The following is a 19,787-nucleotide window of genomic DNA, read 5'->3' as shown; positions in this document are numbered from 1 at the left end:
CCCTCCATGGATACCAAAATCCATGGAAGCTTAAGACCCATTATATACAATGGTGTAGTCAAATGGTGTTCCTTAAATAAAATAGCAAAATCAAACTTTGCTTTTTGGATTTTGGGGTGTGTCTGTGATAATTTCAAGCTGTGGATAGTGTAATCTATGGATATAGAAGGCTGAATTCATATACTCATCTCCTCTTTTAGGTACAGTTCTTGAATGTGATATCATGCACTGACTATGGGCTGGAACAGACAGCCCCAAAAAGCCTGCTTTCCAGGCATAATTTGTATGCAGCGTTTAGACGCCACATGTCCTGATGATGCCGGGAAGCCATCTTGAAGCTGCCCAGCTGCCCAGATGTGGGCAGCTTCATGATGCTCCGGCAGCATGGCATTTACATGCCACATACCGCTGGAATAACATGAAGCCAACAAGGGGCCGTGACGGGGCTGGCAACGCTGGCTTTTCCCTGGCCAAAATAGGGCCTTATCCATTACTTTTTGGCCAGGTTCAAGGCAGATTGAGGCTGTGGTGTGTGTTTCCCGTGGCCCAATCCATCTTTGGAAGGGATGTCTTCAAGCAGCCCCTTCAAGGCCATCTGTTCCAGCCTTTAATCTGCCAGTATTTATATCTGAATACGTTTATCTGCATTTTGTAAAAAGTACTTTCCCAGTTTGATTGACTTTCCAAGAGTCACTTTCTTATTTATAGTGTGCTGATTATCTGTATTTAATGTATTTCTAGGTAAACCTGTTATGATTGTTACTGAGTACATGGAAAACGGCTCTTTGGATAGCTTCCTGAGGGTAAGTCAACTGTTGCTATTGTGGTGTTTACTTTATTTCTTGTATGGCTCATATATCTCTAAGTCTTAGGTGTCTTATACAGCAAGCCTATGCAGCTTTACTCAGAAGTAAATTCCAGTATGTTTTATTTAGCTCACTTCTTGGTAAGTATATGTAAGATTGTATCTCACATTTTTGTAAGATACTATTATTCAATATTAAATAATGTAGGCAGTGTATAAATATTTGAAAACATTTAAGTCATAAACTCAATAAGAGAGAAACAGACGGGGCGGCCATCTTGACGTAACGGACGCACAGCGTCCGGACGTCTAAACCCGAAAGAGCCATCGCAAGTGCACGCTTTGGCACTTGTGGTGGCTCTTCCGGGTTGCCGGAAGGAGTGCGATTTCTGCGCTCCTTTTTTGCAGCGCCGAGGAGTCGCGCGGTTTGGCTGCTGCGGCTCCTCCGCGCTGCAACCGGCAGCGGCCCAAGACCACCCCTTTTGGGTGGTCTGTAACGGGCCATAAAGTTCTTTGCCTGCTGTGAAAAAAAAAACCTTCACTATTTCATGTGCTGTGTCATGTCCAGCTTTACATCCATAAGACTTGGATGAACATAGCAGGATAAAGTATCAATTCAAGAATGACACTGGGTGATTGGTGAATGGAAATTCCAAGCTGACGTTCCTCCCTAGTTCCCCTGTAGCCCCAATAAACTGTGCATCTCTAAACTCTTGTCCATATCCAGAATTAGGAAGTAGTGAGTTAAAGTTAGTTTTTGTGGAAAAAGAAAAGTTGTACCATAGCTAAATTTCAAAAGGAATATAACAAGTAGGAATGAAGTCCCTCTGTAAGGATGATTAATGTTTTCTTACTTTTTTGACAAGTACTTTGGAGCTATTTTGACAGATATTGTTTAATGCCATTCCCTTATCAATTCAAAGACATTTTCCCAACAAAAATAGCAACAAAAAAGCGACATAAAGATCAATGCAACACAATAATGACTCTTACTTGCTTTCCAAACACGTGTGAAGTTGAAGGCTTTCATGGCCAGCATCCTTGGTTTTTGTGGGTTTTTTTGGCTATGTGGCCATGTTCTAGAAATTTTTTCTTCCTGACTATAATAAGTGATAAAAAAAATGAGTTAATTATAACAGGTAACTTTTCAATCTCTTATCACATCACCCCAACACTGATTAGGAGTAGGATTAAGTCTGATTTCCTCCCCAGTCAATTAAGTTGAGGTGGAGTCACAATTGTGGCTGTGGTGTTACAGTTGTGACTAAGACCTTTATCACATGGGGCACCGCTTCCCAAACGTTGCTGAAGTGTTACCCAAATGTTTCAGAAGCACCGGAGGTGGAATCATCCGTCGCACTTCTGAAATGTTATAGAGGCTTCCCGCTTTCCTTCCGTGATGGAAGCGTTCATGGGGAAGCCTCAGAAAAACCATTTTTATTAACGGGATCTTTTGTTAATAAAAATGGCTTTTCTGAGGCTTCCCCACAAACACTTCCATGACGGAAGGAAAGCGGGAAGCCTCTATGATGTTTCAGAAGCACGACAGATGATCCCACCTCTGACACTTCTTAAACATTTCAACGTTTGGGCAGTGGTTAAGTGCCCTGTGTGATAAACTCCTAAGTAGCAATCATGAATACATAACATTTACAGATAGGTAACTGTTTTGTATTCATGACTGCTATTTAATCACAATTGTGATATTATTGCCACAATTATAAGTCATTCTCAACCTCCTTTACTTATCATCAGCAGCATGGGAAGAAGGAAGTGCATCCTAGCAAGGACTGGAGCATGGGAGAATGATGTTTCTGTCAGGTTTGGGTGGGGGTGGGGGTGGGGATTGGGACAGGAGAGGTTACTTAATTAAGTGTATTACATATACTTGTAACATCTTGCTTGTTACATTGCAAGGGTTTTTCCCTTGGTCTCAGATTTTGTCCTCAAAATCAAAGGGCTTGAGATACTCCTAACTTGTCAACCCCTGCAGTGCCCCACTTCTGGCTCAAGTAGATCCTTTGAAAATCTGATGCAAATCAGATTTATTTTGTTTGTCAATTGCAACCTTATGTTGAAGATTACTGAAAGCTAATGTCAGTAATTTAAACCTATACCAAATTTCACACACACTGGTCAGTTAGTTCCTGTTTTCACATGATTAAAAATAAAGGGGAGAAAAGAACAGTGAGAGATGCTCTGACTGAACAAGACATAACCCAAATTAGAAAAATATCCAAATTATCAAACACATTTCTGTGTAATTTAAAAATATGTATAATCTGCAGAAAATATTCAAGATCTGAAAATATATTACAATTTCCTCTGATGTATATTTGCATACTTTTCTTATTGTAATTGACTTAGACTCTTTCTGTTTCATTCTCAAAACAGAAATTTCCACATTTCACTTGAGATGCTTGAGAATTCTGTTTGGTCCACCTTTGGAGCAAACTAACATTTTATATGTCCAAAATTAATGTACTGATTGTAATATTAGGCTGAAACCTTGATCTGCACCAGCAGGACTCTTCTTTTTGCCCACACACCTTCACTCTTGAATCTTTTTTTTTTTCCCTTTTCACAAAAGCCAGAAGCTTTGCTGCACTCCTACCAAGTCCTATACATGATTGGTACTTTCCAGTCTGTTATTTGGGTCACAGCTTATGCAGACCTGATGTGACAGATGGATAAAAAGGAAGAACTAGGAATGTTAGTGTTCAAATTTTCATCTTCTCAAATGAGGATTAATAATTCCCAAAGATTTCTTGATGATGAAGTGAAAGGACATATTTTTGCACTGTTATTGCTGGTATTCACACATCTCAAACTGTTTTTGAAAAATCATTCTGTGCACAAATACTCTTGTTGTTTTTTAATACGTGAACTGAGAGTTTTGTCCAAAAAAAAAAAAAAAAATTCCCACCCCAAACCCCACTGTTTCCATAGAGCCATGTATGTTGTTTTTTAAGAAAAGAAAAGAAAGGTTGCTATTTTCTATGCAAAACCAGCGATCTCACATAACAGAAATCTTGTGTAATCAAAGCTTTGCTCAACCAAAATCTTGGAGAAAATAGCAGTCTTACACAACAGAAACATGTAAATATGTTTGGTAGAAGACATACTGGGTTTGTGCAAGATTTTTGTCATGCACGTACAAAACTCTTGTGCAGAAGATAACAATCTTGCATGAAAAAACCATGTGGTTATTTTGTGTGTGTTTGTACAAGATTGCAAAGGAAACAGTAATCATGCACACAACCTCACTTGGCTGTTTAGAAGCAATGGCTGAGATCTTGTATCAACAGGTATAGCTACGATGATGGAGCTTCATTGTTGTAGTTACATCTGCCTTAACCATTTTCCCCAAAACCTACCTCTTAGGCCAGGAAACACTGCACCCCAACCACTGCACTCAATTGGGGCACTAGGAAATTATTACTGCAGTGCTCTCCTGGTCATAAGTCATACTGAGACGGGTAATTAGAGAGTCGCCTCGGGGTCCTGTCACAGCTTCTTGTCTCAATGCATCATGCAACCAGGATATCAATGCATTCATAATTTCCTAGGGCCCTGATCTTTGGCACCTCAGAAATCCTTTAGCTGGCGTGCTGCTGGCTTAAAAGGTAGGTTTCAGGGGTCTCCTTTGGACATTATTTACTGTAAACATAAATCTCAAATGTTACATGATTATAAGTCTGACTTATGATCTCATAAATACTTAACAGGACGCCAGCCAATATGGTTTGTTTGTTTGTTTGTTTGTTTGTCTGCTTTTGTGCAAAACCTCACAGTTCTCATGCAAGAAAATCGTGTATATATCTGCACAGACTCATTTTCCAAACTACTTTGGGATGGACAAATACTTGGTAAAAACTGCACAACATTCACCCCTCTGTATTCTTCTTCCTGACCAGGTTTCCTGAATGTCAGGCAGCCCGTGTGTGTGTGTATGTGTGTGTGTTTTGCTTTGCTTTGTTTTGTTTTTGTTTTTTGTTTCTGAGCTTCAAAACGAATACTCTTTCCATTTCTAGGAGGATGTGCTCTGTACAAAAGGAAGGAATGAAACATTTTTCATACACTTTATAAAATGCAGCCACAGGTCATTTTTAGGTAGAGTGTCAGTCTGACTTTATTAGCCTCTCATTGTACCCATCTAATAGGACAAAAACCTGAGTATAATTATTCTCAATAACAACAAGGGCAACAGCAACAACTATAGCACTCATGTTCTGATGAAGATAGAAAAGGGGGTAAGAGAAAAAAAAGAGAGGTGTTTTATTTGCACTTGTTTATAAAGTATAAATTATCTCTATGTTTTTTGTTTTGTTTTTAAGAGGACAGATGAAATTACCCATGCATTTGGCAATGCTTAGTACAGTTTTATACTTGTTTTAAATGGTGCATTTTGGCAAAGTATTTTCACAAAGCAAGTTCAAATTGACTTTCATAGAATGTTTGTAGATATGAACCTTGTGGATTTTGAGGGTATGAAAGATTGTTGTAAATGTTTTACAGAAACATGATGCTCAGTTCACTGTTATCCAATTAGTGGGAATGCTTCGAGGAATTGCATCTGGCATGAAGTACTTGTCAGATATGGGTTATGTCCACCGTGACCTGGCTGCCCGCAACATCCTCATTAATAGCAACCTGGTATGCAAAGTCTCTGACTTTGGCCTTTCCCGTGTTTTAGAGGATGATCCAGAAGCTGCTTACACAACAAGGGTGAGTTTGGTGAGCTCTGAATTATTAGAAAGAAACTAAAGATGTCAAATATAACATGGAGACTCTTCAGCTACAAAATTCTGTGCTAATAAAAGTAAAGGTAAAGGTAGTCCCTTGACATGAATGTCCAGTTGTAACCAACTGTAGGGGGCAGTGCTTATTTCCATTTCTAAGACAAAGAGCCACTGTTGTCCATGGACTGCTCTGGTCATCATGTGGCCAGCAAGACTGCACTGAACACTGTTATTTCCCACTTAAGTGGTACCTTGCATTTGCATGCTTTCAAACTGCTGGGTTGGCAGAAGCTGGGAACTGCCAACCTTCTGATCATCCTCTGACCATCAGAATTGGCATCTTAACCACTAAACCACCCCATTCCTAATAATAGCAACCATTTTAATTAATCTGTCACAGTTCAGGGACCATACCTAAGATTCGTTATCACTTCTTAATGCCCTTTAACCATCCTGTCAAGTCCAGAGCTCATCTGCATACACACTCAGTGAAATAACTGTGGCTTTTTCATCCGATTTTTAATGTTTTTCATACAGTCCTCTCTTCCTTCTTCCCCCTTCTTCTTTCACATACCCATTGTCATGGAAGTGTGGCAAATCCACACTGGAGGCTATCCCTTCATAGGTTCAGCAGCCTTATAATTTGAAGTGTAGGAGTGGACCATAAGGTCAACTGTGCGTTGGTAGCAACCACAACAACGGATGTACTGGTTGCCCTGCTTCCTGTCATTTCAATCATACCTATCCTACAAGAGGCTCAAGGCAACATACATCATTCCCACCCATTCCATTCAATGCCATATGCCTTGCATCTAGAACTTAAATATAGTAACAATGCTGAATCTCAATTTTTTTTACAAATTCCATAGGATTCCAGCCTGTGTCTAGCAAATGGAGGTGAAATGTTCACAATTTCAGAAGTTCAAATGATGTTCAGAACAAATAGATACAACTCCTCTATTGTTTAGTGTATCACTATTTTATTACAGTGATAAGAGAACACTATCTAGACTTGCTAAGTGACATTACAAACCAAATAAATTGCTGATGCTTTCAAATGAATTGACAACCATTGGGCTAAGGTTCTCATACCAAGATCATATTCTGACTTATGTCCTTCTGTAATTAATAGGTTAATGTTACTATACAATGACCTGGTTAGAAAGTTCAGACTAAACCATATTTAGCAGAATTGAGATCCAGCAAGTGTGTCGCCACGTTCAGTGTGGTTATGAGGTGGTCTTCAAAAGCTTCTGGTTCCATTTATGCTTAATGAACCAACAAATAGTTTAAAAACTGAATCAAGGTAGATGGTTTCAAATAAAATATAGTTAGCATTAATTATAGTTTATCATTTCAGAAACACAATGAGTTGTTAAGAAAAAAAAAACGAGGAAGACTCCAGACTCTTCTTGTGGCCACTAATGGGGGCACAATAGAAGAAAAGAGCAGGATGGGAAACATAGGCCTATAGATTACTGCAGTTCATTTTCATCATGTTAAACCATTATATTTCATATAATGTTTAAAATAGGCCACAAAAATGAAAACTGCACAAATTTTCACCAGTATTATTCCCCCCCCCAGTAGATTTTTCAAATGCTAGGGAAATCATGTTTTTGATCATTATAGGGATGGTTCTTCCCATATTTAATACTGGGGGATTCTAGGCACAAAAAAAGAGCAGAATGGACAGTTTTTAGACACAACCCAACCCAACAGCTATGTGTATTTGTCACATATTTTGTGTATGCAGAATAGACAAGACAAAAACAATAGTCTTTTATTAAAGTCCACAGACCATTAGACAACACATTAAATACCTAAACATGTTAACATAGCACTACAAAACATGTGTGTATGTGTCACATATTTTGTGTGTGCAAAATACACAAGGCTTTTTCTATGCAGGAAACACTGTCAATATAGACATATTGTAATGTTTGAAGAATCTGTACATACAGTTACTAGCATAGTAGTTTCACAGAACCTTGCTTTGGGGCAGGAGTATTATTCACATTCCAAAGGACAGTAATGTATTGAAGTTTCTTGCTGTAGGGAACTGAATATATTCTGAAAGATTTTGAATTTACATCATTGCTATGATATCTGATGCTTTCTCTTTGTAGGGAGGTAAGATTCCAATCCGGTGGACATCTCCAGAAGCCATTGCATACCGCAAATTCACATCTGCTAGTGATGCATGGAGCTATGGGATTGTTCTTTGGGAGGTGATGTCCTATGGAGAGAGACCATATTGGGAAATGTCAAATCAGGATGTGAGTATCTTGAGTTACACTCTCAAGCTGTGATAGGAAGGAAAATACAATAACACACATTGGTGCATTTTTGGAGGAGGGACACAAGGAGCAGGATAGATATACAATGTCACTCCATGAGGAATATAAAAGTCTGAAATGTTCTACTAAAAAAAATGCCTTGTGCCCTTTAGTAAAAATAAATAAAGGAAATGTTGGACTTGATACAGCATAGAGGATGAACGAGTCAAACAATCCTCAGAAGAGAACACAAATATGTTTATAGTTGCAAGATTTTAAATTACTTTTATAGAACCTTATTAAATATATTCTCATGGGGAAGGTTGTATTTCTATTCAGTTGTTGTATGAGTAAACCATTCAGTAAAGTGTCTGGAAAGAGAAAGATAACATTTGTGTTAAAGATTTTAAAGAAGCAAATAACTTCGGATGCAGTGAACAGATAACACAAAGTGACTGATTTGTTTATAAGTCTTTACTTCGATGCTAGTTTAGATACTTTTACATTTATTGCTTTCAGAGTTTAATAACTTAAACAGATCTGTTGTCCTTTTATGTTTCCTAAAACAACAGTATTGCCCACACTCCTTCTTTAAATGTACCATATTATTCACAAAGTTTTACTTAGATTTATTCCACATGAGCCAGTTACTTTCAGACTAAACCTGTCTATGTACTGCAAATGAGAATAGATTTATTGAGTTCTATTTTATGTGTTAGACAAATATATAGTTAAGAACAAATGATACTGGGCACTTTAATTTACAAATGGAAATTTAATTGCAGAAAATGTGTTCTCATCTACAAAGGTTAGCAGGAACCAAACTCTTCATTATTATCACAGTATAATACACCATGTTACTGCATTGCTTTAAAGAGGTTGCAGTGATGTCTTTACAGTATTGATGTAGATATAAAGTTTCTTAAACTTTTAACCATGGTTAAGATATGAACTGATGCCTCCTTTTTTGGGCATTAACCATGGTGTTATATCAGCAGCCAGTGTAGGCAGCATTAAACATAGATAGCTTAAAAATAGAGTTTGAAGCCAATATGTAAACTCTGACTAAAGGTAATCATGGTTCTATTGATGGTTTGGGCATATGTAATGCCTCATTGTATTACACGGTTAGAAACCTGCAGTGGGCCCAGGGACCATTTTTCTGTCTGGAAGCCACATCAACTGCCAAAAGTGTTTTAAAAAGAAAAACAATGAAAAAAATTGAAAGTAGCCACTAATTTTGATACACAGAGACAGAGAGAGAGAGAGAGAGAGAGAGAGAGTTAAACACTAGATGAGAGCTTCAGAAATTTCTGATGGTGAGTTGCCACTCTACTCCTGGAAATTCCCAAAAGTTTTGGGTTTTCCCCATTTTTTTCTCCAGAAAAAGTTCAGTGAGGGGAGTGTGTATTAATGTTACAAATACAGCTTTGAGGGCCACATGCATGAGGATCCAGGAGAGCCCATTAGTCATCCCCAGTCTGTGAGCACACACCTTCAGGTTGCCTGTCAACTTATGGTGACCCAGTGAATTTCATAAGGTATTCTTAGGATTACTTGATGATTAGATATTTTAAGGAACTAATAGGAATGTTGTAATTCAGTATTAGTATTTTATAGTTGTATGTGTACTGCATTGTATTTTTAATGATGTAATTCCACTTCGATCCTTGGGAGAAGCAGGAAATATAAATAAAAATTATTATTATTAGGCAAGGAATACTCAAAGGCCAGCTCCTTCATCTGAAATATAGCCCACACACTAGTATTCATCTGAAATATAGCCCACACACCTCCCATCCAATTACTAACCATGGCTGTCCCTGCTTAACTTCCAAAATCAGATGGAATTTGGTACCTTTGGTTCCATAACCCCCCAGGGATACCAAAATTCCTAGAAGCTCAAGTCACATTAAGTGCAATGACATAGTAAAATGCCTTTCCTTATATAAAATGACCAAATCAAGGTTAGTTTTTTGGAGTTTATATAATTTAAATAAATATTTTCAATCTTTGGATGGTTGAATCTGTGGCTATAGAGGTACAACTGTATTTAAGCCCTCTTCCCCAATCTGGTACCTTTAATTCCAATATGAAAAGGGAGGGAAAATATTTGCAGGAGAAAAAGGGGAATGCCCACATTTCCAATCTCTGAAATACTGGTCACAGGTCAAAAGATGCTATGTCTGACCAAGGGCTTGATCAAATTATTTATATTGCTTAGCATGTTGATTTGGAAGTGCTTAATTTGGTCATCTTTGTTCCTCCTAATTTAAACATTTTATCAAAGCTGCTTATTTCAGCAATTTTCCCAAGGGAACTCTAGGAAGCACAAAATACACAGAAACCACAGAGCCACAACCTCTCCAGCCAAATACCCAACATGACTGCAAATATGTTTATTGTGGCATAATTGGTAATAAAGCTTTACTGCCTCACCATGTAATTGTTAAGCCCTTAACATCTGTCAGCAATCATATATCGCAGGAAACATGCAGCTGATGCAGAAATATTGGTATTTTGGTATAACTGAATATTTCTGGATTTTGGAACATTTTTCTCTTGCACACATTCCATTGTAAGTTTGTCTTTCAAAGCAGGCTGCCTATTAGGGCAAGATGCTCTACCCTTTTCTGTTAGAGGAAGAGATAATTATCTGTGCTAAGCTACCAGATTCTAGTAGATACTTTTTTGCAGAATCCTGCTCTCTTTCTTTGAATCAGTTAATAGAAATATTTATAGAGATGCTCTGTCTTTATGTATATACATATAAATCACTACTCTTGGTGTCCATTTCATACAGAATGGCATGTGAAATATTCTATGTTTAAGATAGGATTTTTAAGATCATCATTAAGATTTTATTATGTGCAATCAATTATTCATTCAGTCATAAATGAGTGGTAGTGTGACACATGATTTGCATGGTCAAGGTCCAAGGTCCAGTCTTAGCTTTTTTGGTGTCTGAATCTCTGAAGAGCTGTTAACAGTTATTGTGAACAATACTAAGATCGATTGTGTCAGATAGCCATTCCTCTGTCCTATGTGTCTTAAACAACAATTCATATGATCTGCTAAGAAGTGGGGGGTGAGGGGGTGGAGTATGACTGTGCAATGATGATCCAGATGTTTTCTTGTTGGAACAATTAAGCATATATTGTAGGAAATGTTATTAAATTAACTTGTATTTGATCTAATCAGATTTGAGCAGCACTTAAGGTTGAGTATGACCTTCTACAAAGATGTATACATTACTTAAGGTTTCTGTGACACTTTTCATATCCTTGTTCTGTCAAGTAGTTTCTTTTGCAGATAAAAATGAAGGCGTGCCCTTCAAAGCAATTAGAGAATGAATACATTTCTATAAACATGGAGCATACACAATAATGGTAACGGTTATGACTTGTATATGAGTCAAGAGGGGATAGGTTCACTGAACGTCCTTCAGCTTCCTCAATCTCTTCTCCTTATGCAGGTAATTAAAGCCGTGGAGGAAGGATATCGCTTGCCACCTCCCATGGACTGCCCAGCTGCCTTGTATCAGTTGATGCTGGACTGTTGGCAGAAAGACAGAAACAACAGACCGAAGTTTGAGCAGATTGTCAGCATCTTGGACAAGCTGATCCGTAATCCCAGCAGTCTAAAAATAATCACCACTGCGGCTGCAAGGTGACCCATTACATCCTACATGTTGCACAGTGAAAAAGAATATGTTTGCTTTCTCTACCTCCAGTAATTATAATATGTTTACACTGGCCACCACCGATTTCCTTACCCTTGCCTATTCCTTATTAGCAGCTTGACTCCCAGGGGACAGTAGGGTGGGGGGATGAAAGCTTGGCAGCTATCTGCTCATCTTCTTCTAAACAAACAGGACACCTTACTGTTCCAGGTGGTACTAACCCAGCTGGCAGAAGAAGCAAATCAATGCCAAGTTTCAAAGTCATATGAGCTGTGAGCTGACAATAAAAAAAAGTCCATGTTCAGCAACAACAACCAAAAAAGGTTTTGGTGCTCTGCATCTTGGGAATGTATGGCGGGATACAGGCCACCCAAAAAGTGTGGTCTCCTGCTGCCCTGGTCTGCTGCACAAGGGAGCCACAGTGGACAAGCCGTGCGGCTCCCACGCGCAGCAAAAAAGAACGCACAAAAGCGGGTTCTTTCTGAGGCGCAGTTGTGACACCACAAGGCGCCAATGGTGCGCTTGCAGCGTCACAAAGGCGCCGGGAAATGCAAACGCTAGGTGTCCGTCACATCAAAATGGCGGTGCCCACATGTACAGGGTGCTGCCATTTTGACGTCCCCGTCACGTGCTAGGGGTGAGGCCAGTATGGACGGCCAACCCCTAGCACGTGACAGGGGCGGCGAAAAAGGCCCATTTAAATCAGGCATATGATTTAGAAATGTGAGCATTATCAGAACAGTGTTTTCTGACCATGAGTAACCACAGGGTCATGCTCAGCAAGGATAGAAATGTTGAATTGGCAGAGAGATAATCCATATTTTATCTTTAACATGTTAATCTCATATTTCATTTCTGAAAGCAAATTTGTAGCTGTGAAGAAATGAAGCTCTGTTTAAACATACATGTGTTCAATCCATTATTCCATGCTCAGTTTTGATGGCTTGACCACATAGATACAGTATTTAAATGTGCTAACAAATATGAACAACCCTAACTACTCACATTTAAAAACTGAATCATATAGCATGATGGTTGTTTTTATTGTATGCCTTCAAGTCATTTCCTCTTTATGGCAACCCAAAGGCAAACTCCTCTTGGGGTTTTCTTGGAAAGATTTATTCAGATGAGGTTTTGCCTTTGCCTTCCTTTGAGGCTGAGGGTATGTAACTTGCCCAAAGTCATCCAGTGGGTTTCCATATCCAAGCAGGGATTTGAACTCTGGTCTCTAGAGTCATAGACAATATCACACAACACTATAATTCTATTATTCCACTTTAATTACTATGGCTGCCTCCTGTGAAATTCTGGGATTTGTAGTTTTTATTAAGATCTAAGTGTTTTCTGTCTAATGAGCCCCTCCTTCCCCCACGAGCACATGTGGGGGAAGGAGGGTCAGCAAGTGAAAGGGGACGAATCTGGGATGGGGCAGAGAAAATCCTGGGCTGAGACAGCAGACCTTGACTACCAGAATGGAGGGCCCAAGCAGGAAGGAGAGGATAAAGAAGGTCTGATAAATAAGGAGGGGCCAGCCCATGGAGGGCTTTAAAAGTCAACAACAAAAGCTTATACTGAATATGGAAAGGGAGTCGGAGCCAGTGAAAGGATGACAACAAAGGAGAGATATGGTCGGAGTGGTGGGCGGATGTAATAATGCGTGCAGCTGAATGCTGGACAGAAATTAAATGATGGAGGTGAGAAAGAGAAAGCCCAGCCAGAAGTATGTTACAGAAATCCAGTCGTGATACCACTAGGGCATGGACCAGAATCTTGACAGTAGAGGCAGAGAGAAATGGTCGGATTAAAAATAAAATGAAGTGGTATTGGAACAGGAGAAATTGAAGAATCTCCTGGTTCAAAGTTGTGCATTCTACCTGGCATGTCATGGTTATTATTCTCATCTACTTTGTCTATATTAAAAGTGCCACTTCTTGTTTTTTGTTTTTTGTTTTTAGATTTTTTTTTTTTTTTTTTTTTTGTTAAAATCAAGTGTGTAAAAGTACTGTAGCCCACTATTCTATCTGCACCAATACAATAGTCTTTATGGTTCATCTTTTTTATTAATTGACCTTGTATATTTCTTCGATGATTCAGTCTTTGCAATTGGTTTTCCTTCTGTAAAAATTAGATATCTTGGTCTGGAATACAGTGCAAAAAGCTAGGTGCATCATTTTTCAATTCTTAGAGTTGTGATTGTGTCAGAGAATTGCATAACCTAATTATAATGTTTTTGACTTGTCTCCTGCAGTTTTGTCTGGGTGTCTGAGCATTGTTAACTTCCTCTACTCTAATTTTATCTGTATAATGTCCAGATTTTAAAAAAAAACAAAGGAAAACAGTGAGTTCATAGTTCATTCAGGTTTGATCACTACCATTATTTTTCTAGTTTGGCTTATTTCTTGTCCCCCTGGGCGTTTCTTGACAATTGTGGATACTGGACTAAGTTACAGAACAGATGGAACGCAACCCAAAGAAGGCAATGTGCTGTATTTCAGGAACCTGCACTCTTGAGGTTGAGGAAAACACAATTGTCCATAGATTCTGCTTTCACGTAGGCTGCACAGTGGTGAAATTGATGGCAAGATAGGCAACATAAACTAGAATGACTGCTTTTGTGACGTCAGCAGTCAGTCAGTCCTTTTTGCTTATAGTTGTGTGCTCGCAAATCCCTGAGTTTGAATACTAGTGGTTGAAGTAAAAAACTGAAGGCTGAAGAAAGGGCCAAAAAATGGGCAGGTGGAGTGAGGGAATAATTCTTATGAGGGAGTTGATCAGGCAGGCCCAGCTCCATCAGGGCTAGCCTGGAAGAAGAGACTCCTCCCTCCATAACTGCCATCCTCTGGCCTGTGAGGGAGTTGACCAGGCAGGCCCAGCTCCATCAGGGCTAGCCTGAAGAAGAAGAGCCCTCCCTCCAGTCCATCTGCCTTGGTCAAGGCCTCAGAGGGAGAGAAGAATGCTGGACCTGATCCCCTCCCTCCCTCACCATTCCCTTCTCCTTTTGTGTCATGTCTTTTTAGATTGTAAGTCTGAGGGCAGGGAACCGTCTATTATCCCCTCTGTTGTAAGCTGCCCGGATTCCCAGTGATTGGGCGGCATATAAATAAATCCTATTAATAATTGTAAGAAAAACTTGATAAAGTAGGTCTAGAGAGAATGCTGGGTAAAAACCAAAACAAACTGATTTGGATAAAATAGGAAGTCTAGAATGTAGATGGAAACAAGCCTACAGTGTGATAGGAGGCAACAAGCTTTGAAAATAAGGGGGGGAAATGATGTGTTGGATCATTGGCAGGAGAGAGAGGCTGGATGGGATTTCAGATACTGGCCATTGCATCATAACATGTGTCTACTAAGAGATGCGGAAAGAACTGTTGGTTCCCATGATCATCCCTTATGTTTGCAACTATGTTCACCAGGTAGCAACCATATTGTCAAGTGACCTGTGGTTATTGAGAGATTCCCATGGGACTTTATCAATTGTGTACTAAAGGCCCTATCCAGACCGGCGCTTTACAGACACCCCACAACCCTAACACATAGCTGCGGCGGCATAATGGCGGCACCCTGTATACACGGGCGCCGCCATTATGATGTCATGGCCGTGCCGCGTCCAAATGGTGCAGCATGGGAGTGAAGTGTTCACACCTCATCAGGCCACTTGTGGCAGCTTAACAGCGGCACCAGAAGGAGCTCCGAAATGGAGCTCCTTCCCAGAGGGTGCCTCGTTCCCACGGCAACTAGATTGCTGTGGGAACAGCACCAGGGGGAAAGGGGCTGAGCAGCCCCTTTCTCCCCTGGCTGCAGGTCCCGGGGTGTCCTGGGGCATGAAGCCCCAAGGACATCTCTTTTTGGGACCAGGGTGAAGCGCCCTGGCCCCAATATGTGGCACAAAGGGGTGGCTGCAGGCTGCCTCAATGGGCGGTCTGTATCCCGCCAAAGATTCCTTTCATAAAATATAACTAAAGCATCTCATCCATTTTTGTCAGGTATATAGATCTAGGTATGTACATAAGATTAAAACCTTTGTTGGTGATTGCTTGGGGTCTTCCATTACAGTTCTTGTACAGGAGGTTATATGTAATAGTATTGTAGCTTTCTGGACATTAATAGTCATTTTGAAAGGATATATATACTATAATTTCATGTTTACATTTTCAGCTCAGTGATAGACCTCTTTAAATCTTATTAGTCCCTTGTAAATAGAACCACAATAAATTAAATATTTAAATAAATTTAAATAAAAAGATGATAATGCATAATATTTCAGCATTTCTTACATGGCTATTATACATAGGTTAAAATTTTGAGCTACTTGGATTCTGACTGATTTTTAAAATAAAACCAAGAAATAATAGTCTAAAAATACTTTAAATATTTTTCCCAGTGCTGTTCCATGCATCTTCCACAGTGTCATTTACAACATACAACAATCCAGCCACATTTGACGTGTGTCTGCCTTGGAATGCATGGAATTAAAAATGGTGCAGAGCTGCAAATATCAAGAATATTTTCCCCTTTTCTTACAAATGGTTTGGTTGTGCCATCCAGTAGTGAATCTACAACAAATCAAATTATTTATTATGGGTACTGTTGCTTAATCCATCAGATTTCTCTTTTGAACCTTTTTGCCAGTTTTGAAGTCCTCGTTAAAAATAGGCCATGCCCATACATAACACTCTTTAGGGATACTCTTTTAGCAAACTGGGGGGGGGGGGGGAGTGGGGGAGAGGTTTTTTTATTTGTAATACGTTATCAGGAAACAACAATATGGCTTGCTGTTTTTATAACAGCATCAGGTTGAAGCACAAGAGGAAAGCAGAAACAATCTAAATAACAGATGTCCGGGTCAAATCTAAAGATCATCTCTCAGTACCCATCCATGTTATTTTGGGAAGATTTAATAAATGGAACAGGTTGAGATCAGGCAAGCTGGTAGCCAATTGAGAGTGAAGAGTTGTATTCTCTCATTAACCCTCTTCAGTTTCATGTTTCCAGGTGTGTGATTCCTTGTTCAAATGGCAGATGTCCAGGAAAATCATCTGGAAAGGCAGGTGAATGGTCTACTATTACTCTTACAACAAGCTGTCTATTTGATGGGCTGCGGCAGACCATTGGTCTATATACCAAACAGGGGCATAGTATGACATATGACCCTTTCACATAGCAATACTATAGCACCATGATTCCACCATGGTGACATGGTTCAATCAGATGGGATCCTGGGTTTGGCAGTTTGGGGAAGGGCATTTCAGAATTCTTTGCCAAAGAGCTCTAGTGCAACACCAAACTACAAACACCAGGATTCCATAGGATTCGGCCATGGCAGTTAAAGTGAAATCAAATTACTATAATGGGTAGTGTGAAAAGGCCCCTGAACTGCCACGGCAATGCAGGCAAGCAGGCTCTTCTCCCAAGCCTCCTATCAGAGAAATCAAATACCCACTAAGTGTGTTTTTCAAGCCCCACTTACAGTATAGAAGTAACAAACAAATTGATTGTCATACCAAAAAATTGAGGCCAAGATGACCAAAATGGCAAGTGGATTAGATTACAATCTAAAAAGATACGACACAAAAGGAGAAGGGAACAGTGGTGGGGAGGGGGATCAGGTCCAGCAGTTCTTCTCTCCCTCTGAGGCCTGAACCAAGGCAGATGGACTGGAGGGAGGGCTCTGCTTCTTAATCTTATATTGATTATACACTCACTCTGCCCCTCCTTCCCTGCATCATGACACTTAGGGCCCATTCATACAATACAATCAGAGCACTAGTGTTCCACTTAATAGGGAGGGAAACATTTTTTAAAAAAAGGTAGATGGGAAAAAACATGCTTTTAAGTGTTGAGAAACGCTGGCTAGAAGAATCCAGGACTCATGAGAATCTTAGCAGTTCAGGACTTATTCTGTGCAAAATTTACATGTCCTTGTTTGCATTGAGAACAGCATTTTCTGCACAGGAAATTTATTTATTTATTTATTTAAGAGTATTTATACCCTGTTCTTCAGCCCTAAAGGCTCTCAGAGCGGCTTACAAATGGTTAATTAAAAGGTTTCCTGCACTCATTCTTACAGTCTAAAAAGACATGACACAAAAGGAGAAGGGAATGGTGGTGGGGAAGGGGATCAGGTCCAGCAGTTCTTCTCTTCCTCTGAGGCCTGGACCATGGCAAATAGACTGGGAGAAGGGAACCATTTCCTAGTCCAGGCCAGGTCTGATGGAACTGTCCCTGCATCTCTCCCTCCAAGGCTGGATGGCACCAGAAATATTAATTCTTGTGCAGAAAAATGATATTTTCTGTGCAAAAAATCCTGTCATTGAGGAATTGTTTTGTATAAAATTCACACCTTGTTTATTTTCATAGAAAACTGCCTTTTCTGCACAGGAATAAGTATTTTTGCATTGAAATATTATTTTCCATGCAGAAAATTCTGTTTCCTGTGCAGTAAATGCTGTTTTATGTACAAAACAGCCATGTGCAGATTTTGAAGAGAATAAGTTCCAAGTTGTGAATAACTTTGTAAAACTTATTGCAACAGGAAGGAAATTGCTGAAATTATTCATTGCTACCTTCAGGGAGAAACTAAGGAGATTATCACACAAGGATGGGATAATTTCACCATCCTTATCCCATCTGTCCTAGATGTTTATCACACTATGCTCTTAAAGAGCTACTATTCCAGTGTGACTCCTCTAGCAGCCTCCTGCTGCATGCTGGGATTGGCAGTTTTAAGGAGCTGAACTTCTCTGCCTGAGAATTCTAAATACCCCTCCTTAAAACTGCCAATCCCAGCATGCAACAGGAGGCAGCTAGAGGAGTCACACTGGAATAGTACCTCTTTAAGAGCTCGTCTGATAAACACTGCAGCCAGCACACCCACACTATGCTGATAAGAATGGCTTAGCACAGCAAGTGGAAGCAGACCACAGACCTTGCAAGGAGTCAGCGTTAGAGAGCAGTCCGAAAGCCAAGCCGAAATCAGGATACCAGAAGTCAAAGTAGTCAAATCAGTCCAGGGGCAAAGCAGCCAGAAGATAACAAGGGTCCAGTCTGTTCCGAGGTCAAGGCAACAAGGAGTCAAGATACAAGGAGCCAGTGCCAGCAACAATCACACCAAAGTATCCTGCAATAAACTTTGGCAATGAGTTGATGCCTCTCTGCACCTTAAGTAAGGGAAACTCTCCCCATGCCACCTGAGGCTGGTTTGCTAATTGCCTCTCTGCAATTCTCCTGGATCCGCACCTGCAAGCACTCTCAGCCCTTCTTTGTTTATAGGTAGGCACATCCAGGCATGATTCCTCCTCAGAGTCACCACTAGGCTGTTGCTCCACAGGAGGCATCTCACTAGCACTAGGACCTGGTTGAGCCTCCTCCTCTGGGGCTGGGAGATCACAGCTGGGACCTGGCTAAGCAGGATTAGCACCTGGTGTAGCCTCAATTAGCTCTTGCTCTGGAGGCGGTTCATCCTCCTCCTCATCCTCCAAGACCTGATCTTGGCTGGCCATCATCTGTGACCCGAGCGAAAGTGATATTGCAAATCACTTTCACATGAAAGCGGGCTGGAAAGTGCTTTAAGCTGTCAAGTGAAAGCACTTTCAGCCATCATGGTAGTAATGGGTTCTTCTGTTATAACAAAAGATTGCAAATGACAGAAGAAAATGCTTTCAGCTGATGGCTTAAAGCGCTTTACAGTCCACTTTCATGTGAAAGTGATTCACGCTATCACTTTCACTCACATGTCCCGGCCAGCTGAATGACGGGTTCAGCACACTTGTGAGTGAAAGTGATTCACATGATCACTTTTACTGGCACTTCTCTTCCAGGTCAATGCCAGGTTATGGGTCAAAGTCCCTCCCATAGTTAGGCGGGAAGGACGGGACAGGGATGGGACAATAATGCCCCGTCCCTCATAATCTCCTAAGTGAAGAATTACACTCCTTTTCTGGGATGTCAGTTTATGGAAAGTCATTTAGAATTTTTAGCTAGAGAACTCTAGTGCTTCATCAAACTACTAACACAAGGATTCCATAGGAGGGAACAGAGACAGTTAAAATAGAATAATAGAGCTATAATTGTGTAGTGTGAATGGGTTCTTTGTGTCAGAATGTTTCTTTCCATATCTTCCTTTTTCTGGGAGGGCATATGGCAGCCTTTTTTCTAGAGCAACTGCTATGGGTGGTGCTGAGGCCAGATAACACAAACCAAACCAAACAAACAAACAAAAAACACTATTTGTAGTTTCCATTTCTAATTCTAGTGTCCAGAACACATTACAGAAATAA

At 40.0% G+C, this 19,787-nt stretch overlaps 1 protein-coding gene across 3 annotated transcripts in view; it reads left to right on the top strand.

Moving 5' to 3' along the window:
• Positions 1-19,787, top strand: part of LOC121917186 (ephrin type-A receptor 3) — a 295,195-nt gene that overhangs the window by 269,409 nt on the left and 5,999 nt on the right. For all 3 annotated transcript variants that reach the window (XM_042442910.1, XM_042442909.1, XM_042442911.1), the window contains exons 12-15: positions 742-803; positions 5,324-5,533; positions 7,677-7,826; positions 11,302-11,495. In XM_042442910.1, the coding sequence (XP_042298844.1) occupies positions 742-803; positions 5,324-5,533; positions 7,677-7,826; positions 11,302-11,495 (616 nt within the window). The remainder of the gene's footprint in view (positions 1-741; positions 804-5,323; positions 5,534-7,676; positions 7,827-11,301; positions 11,496-19,787) is intronic.

The sequence above is a fragment of the Sceloporus undulatus genome, unplaced genomic scaffold (genome assembly GCF_019175285.1).
Source record: "Sceloporus undulatus isolate JIND9_A2432 ecotype Alabama unplaced genomic scaffold, SceUnd_v1.1 scaffold_12, whole genome shotgun sequence".
Classification (NCBI taxonomy): domain Eukaryota; kingdom Metazoa; phylum Chordata; class Lepidosauria; order Squamata; family Phrynosomatidae; genus Sceloporus; species Sceloporus undulatus.
Note: the sequence above shows the minus strand (reverse complement) of the source record. Positions and strands in the feature narration are given on the sequence as shown.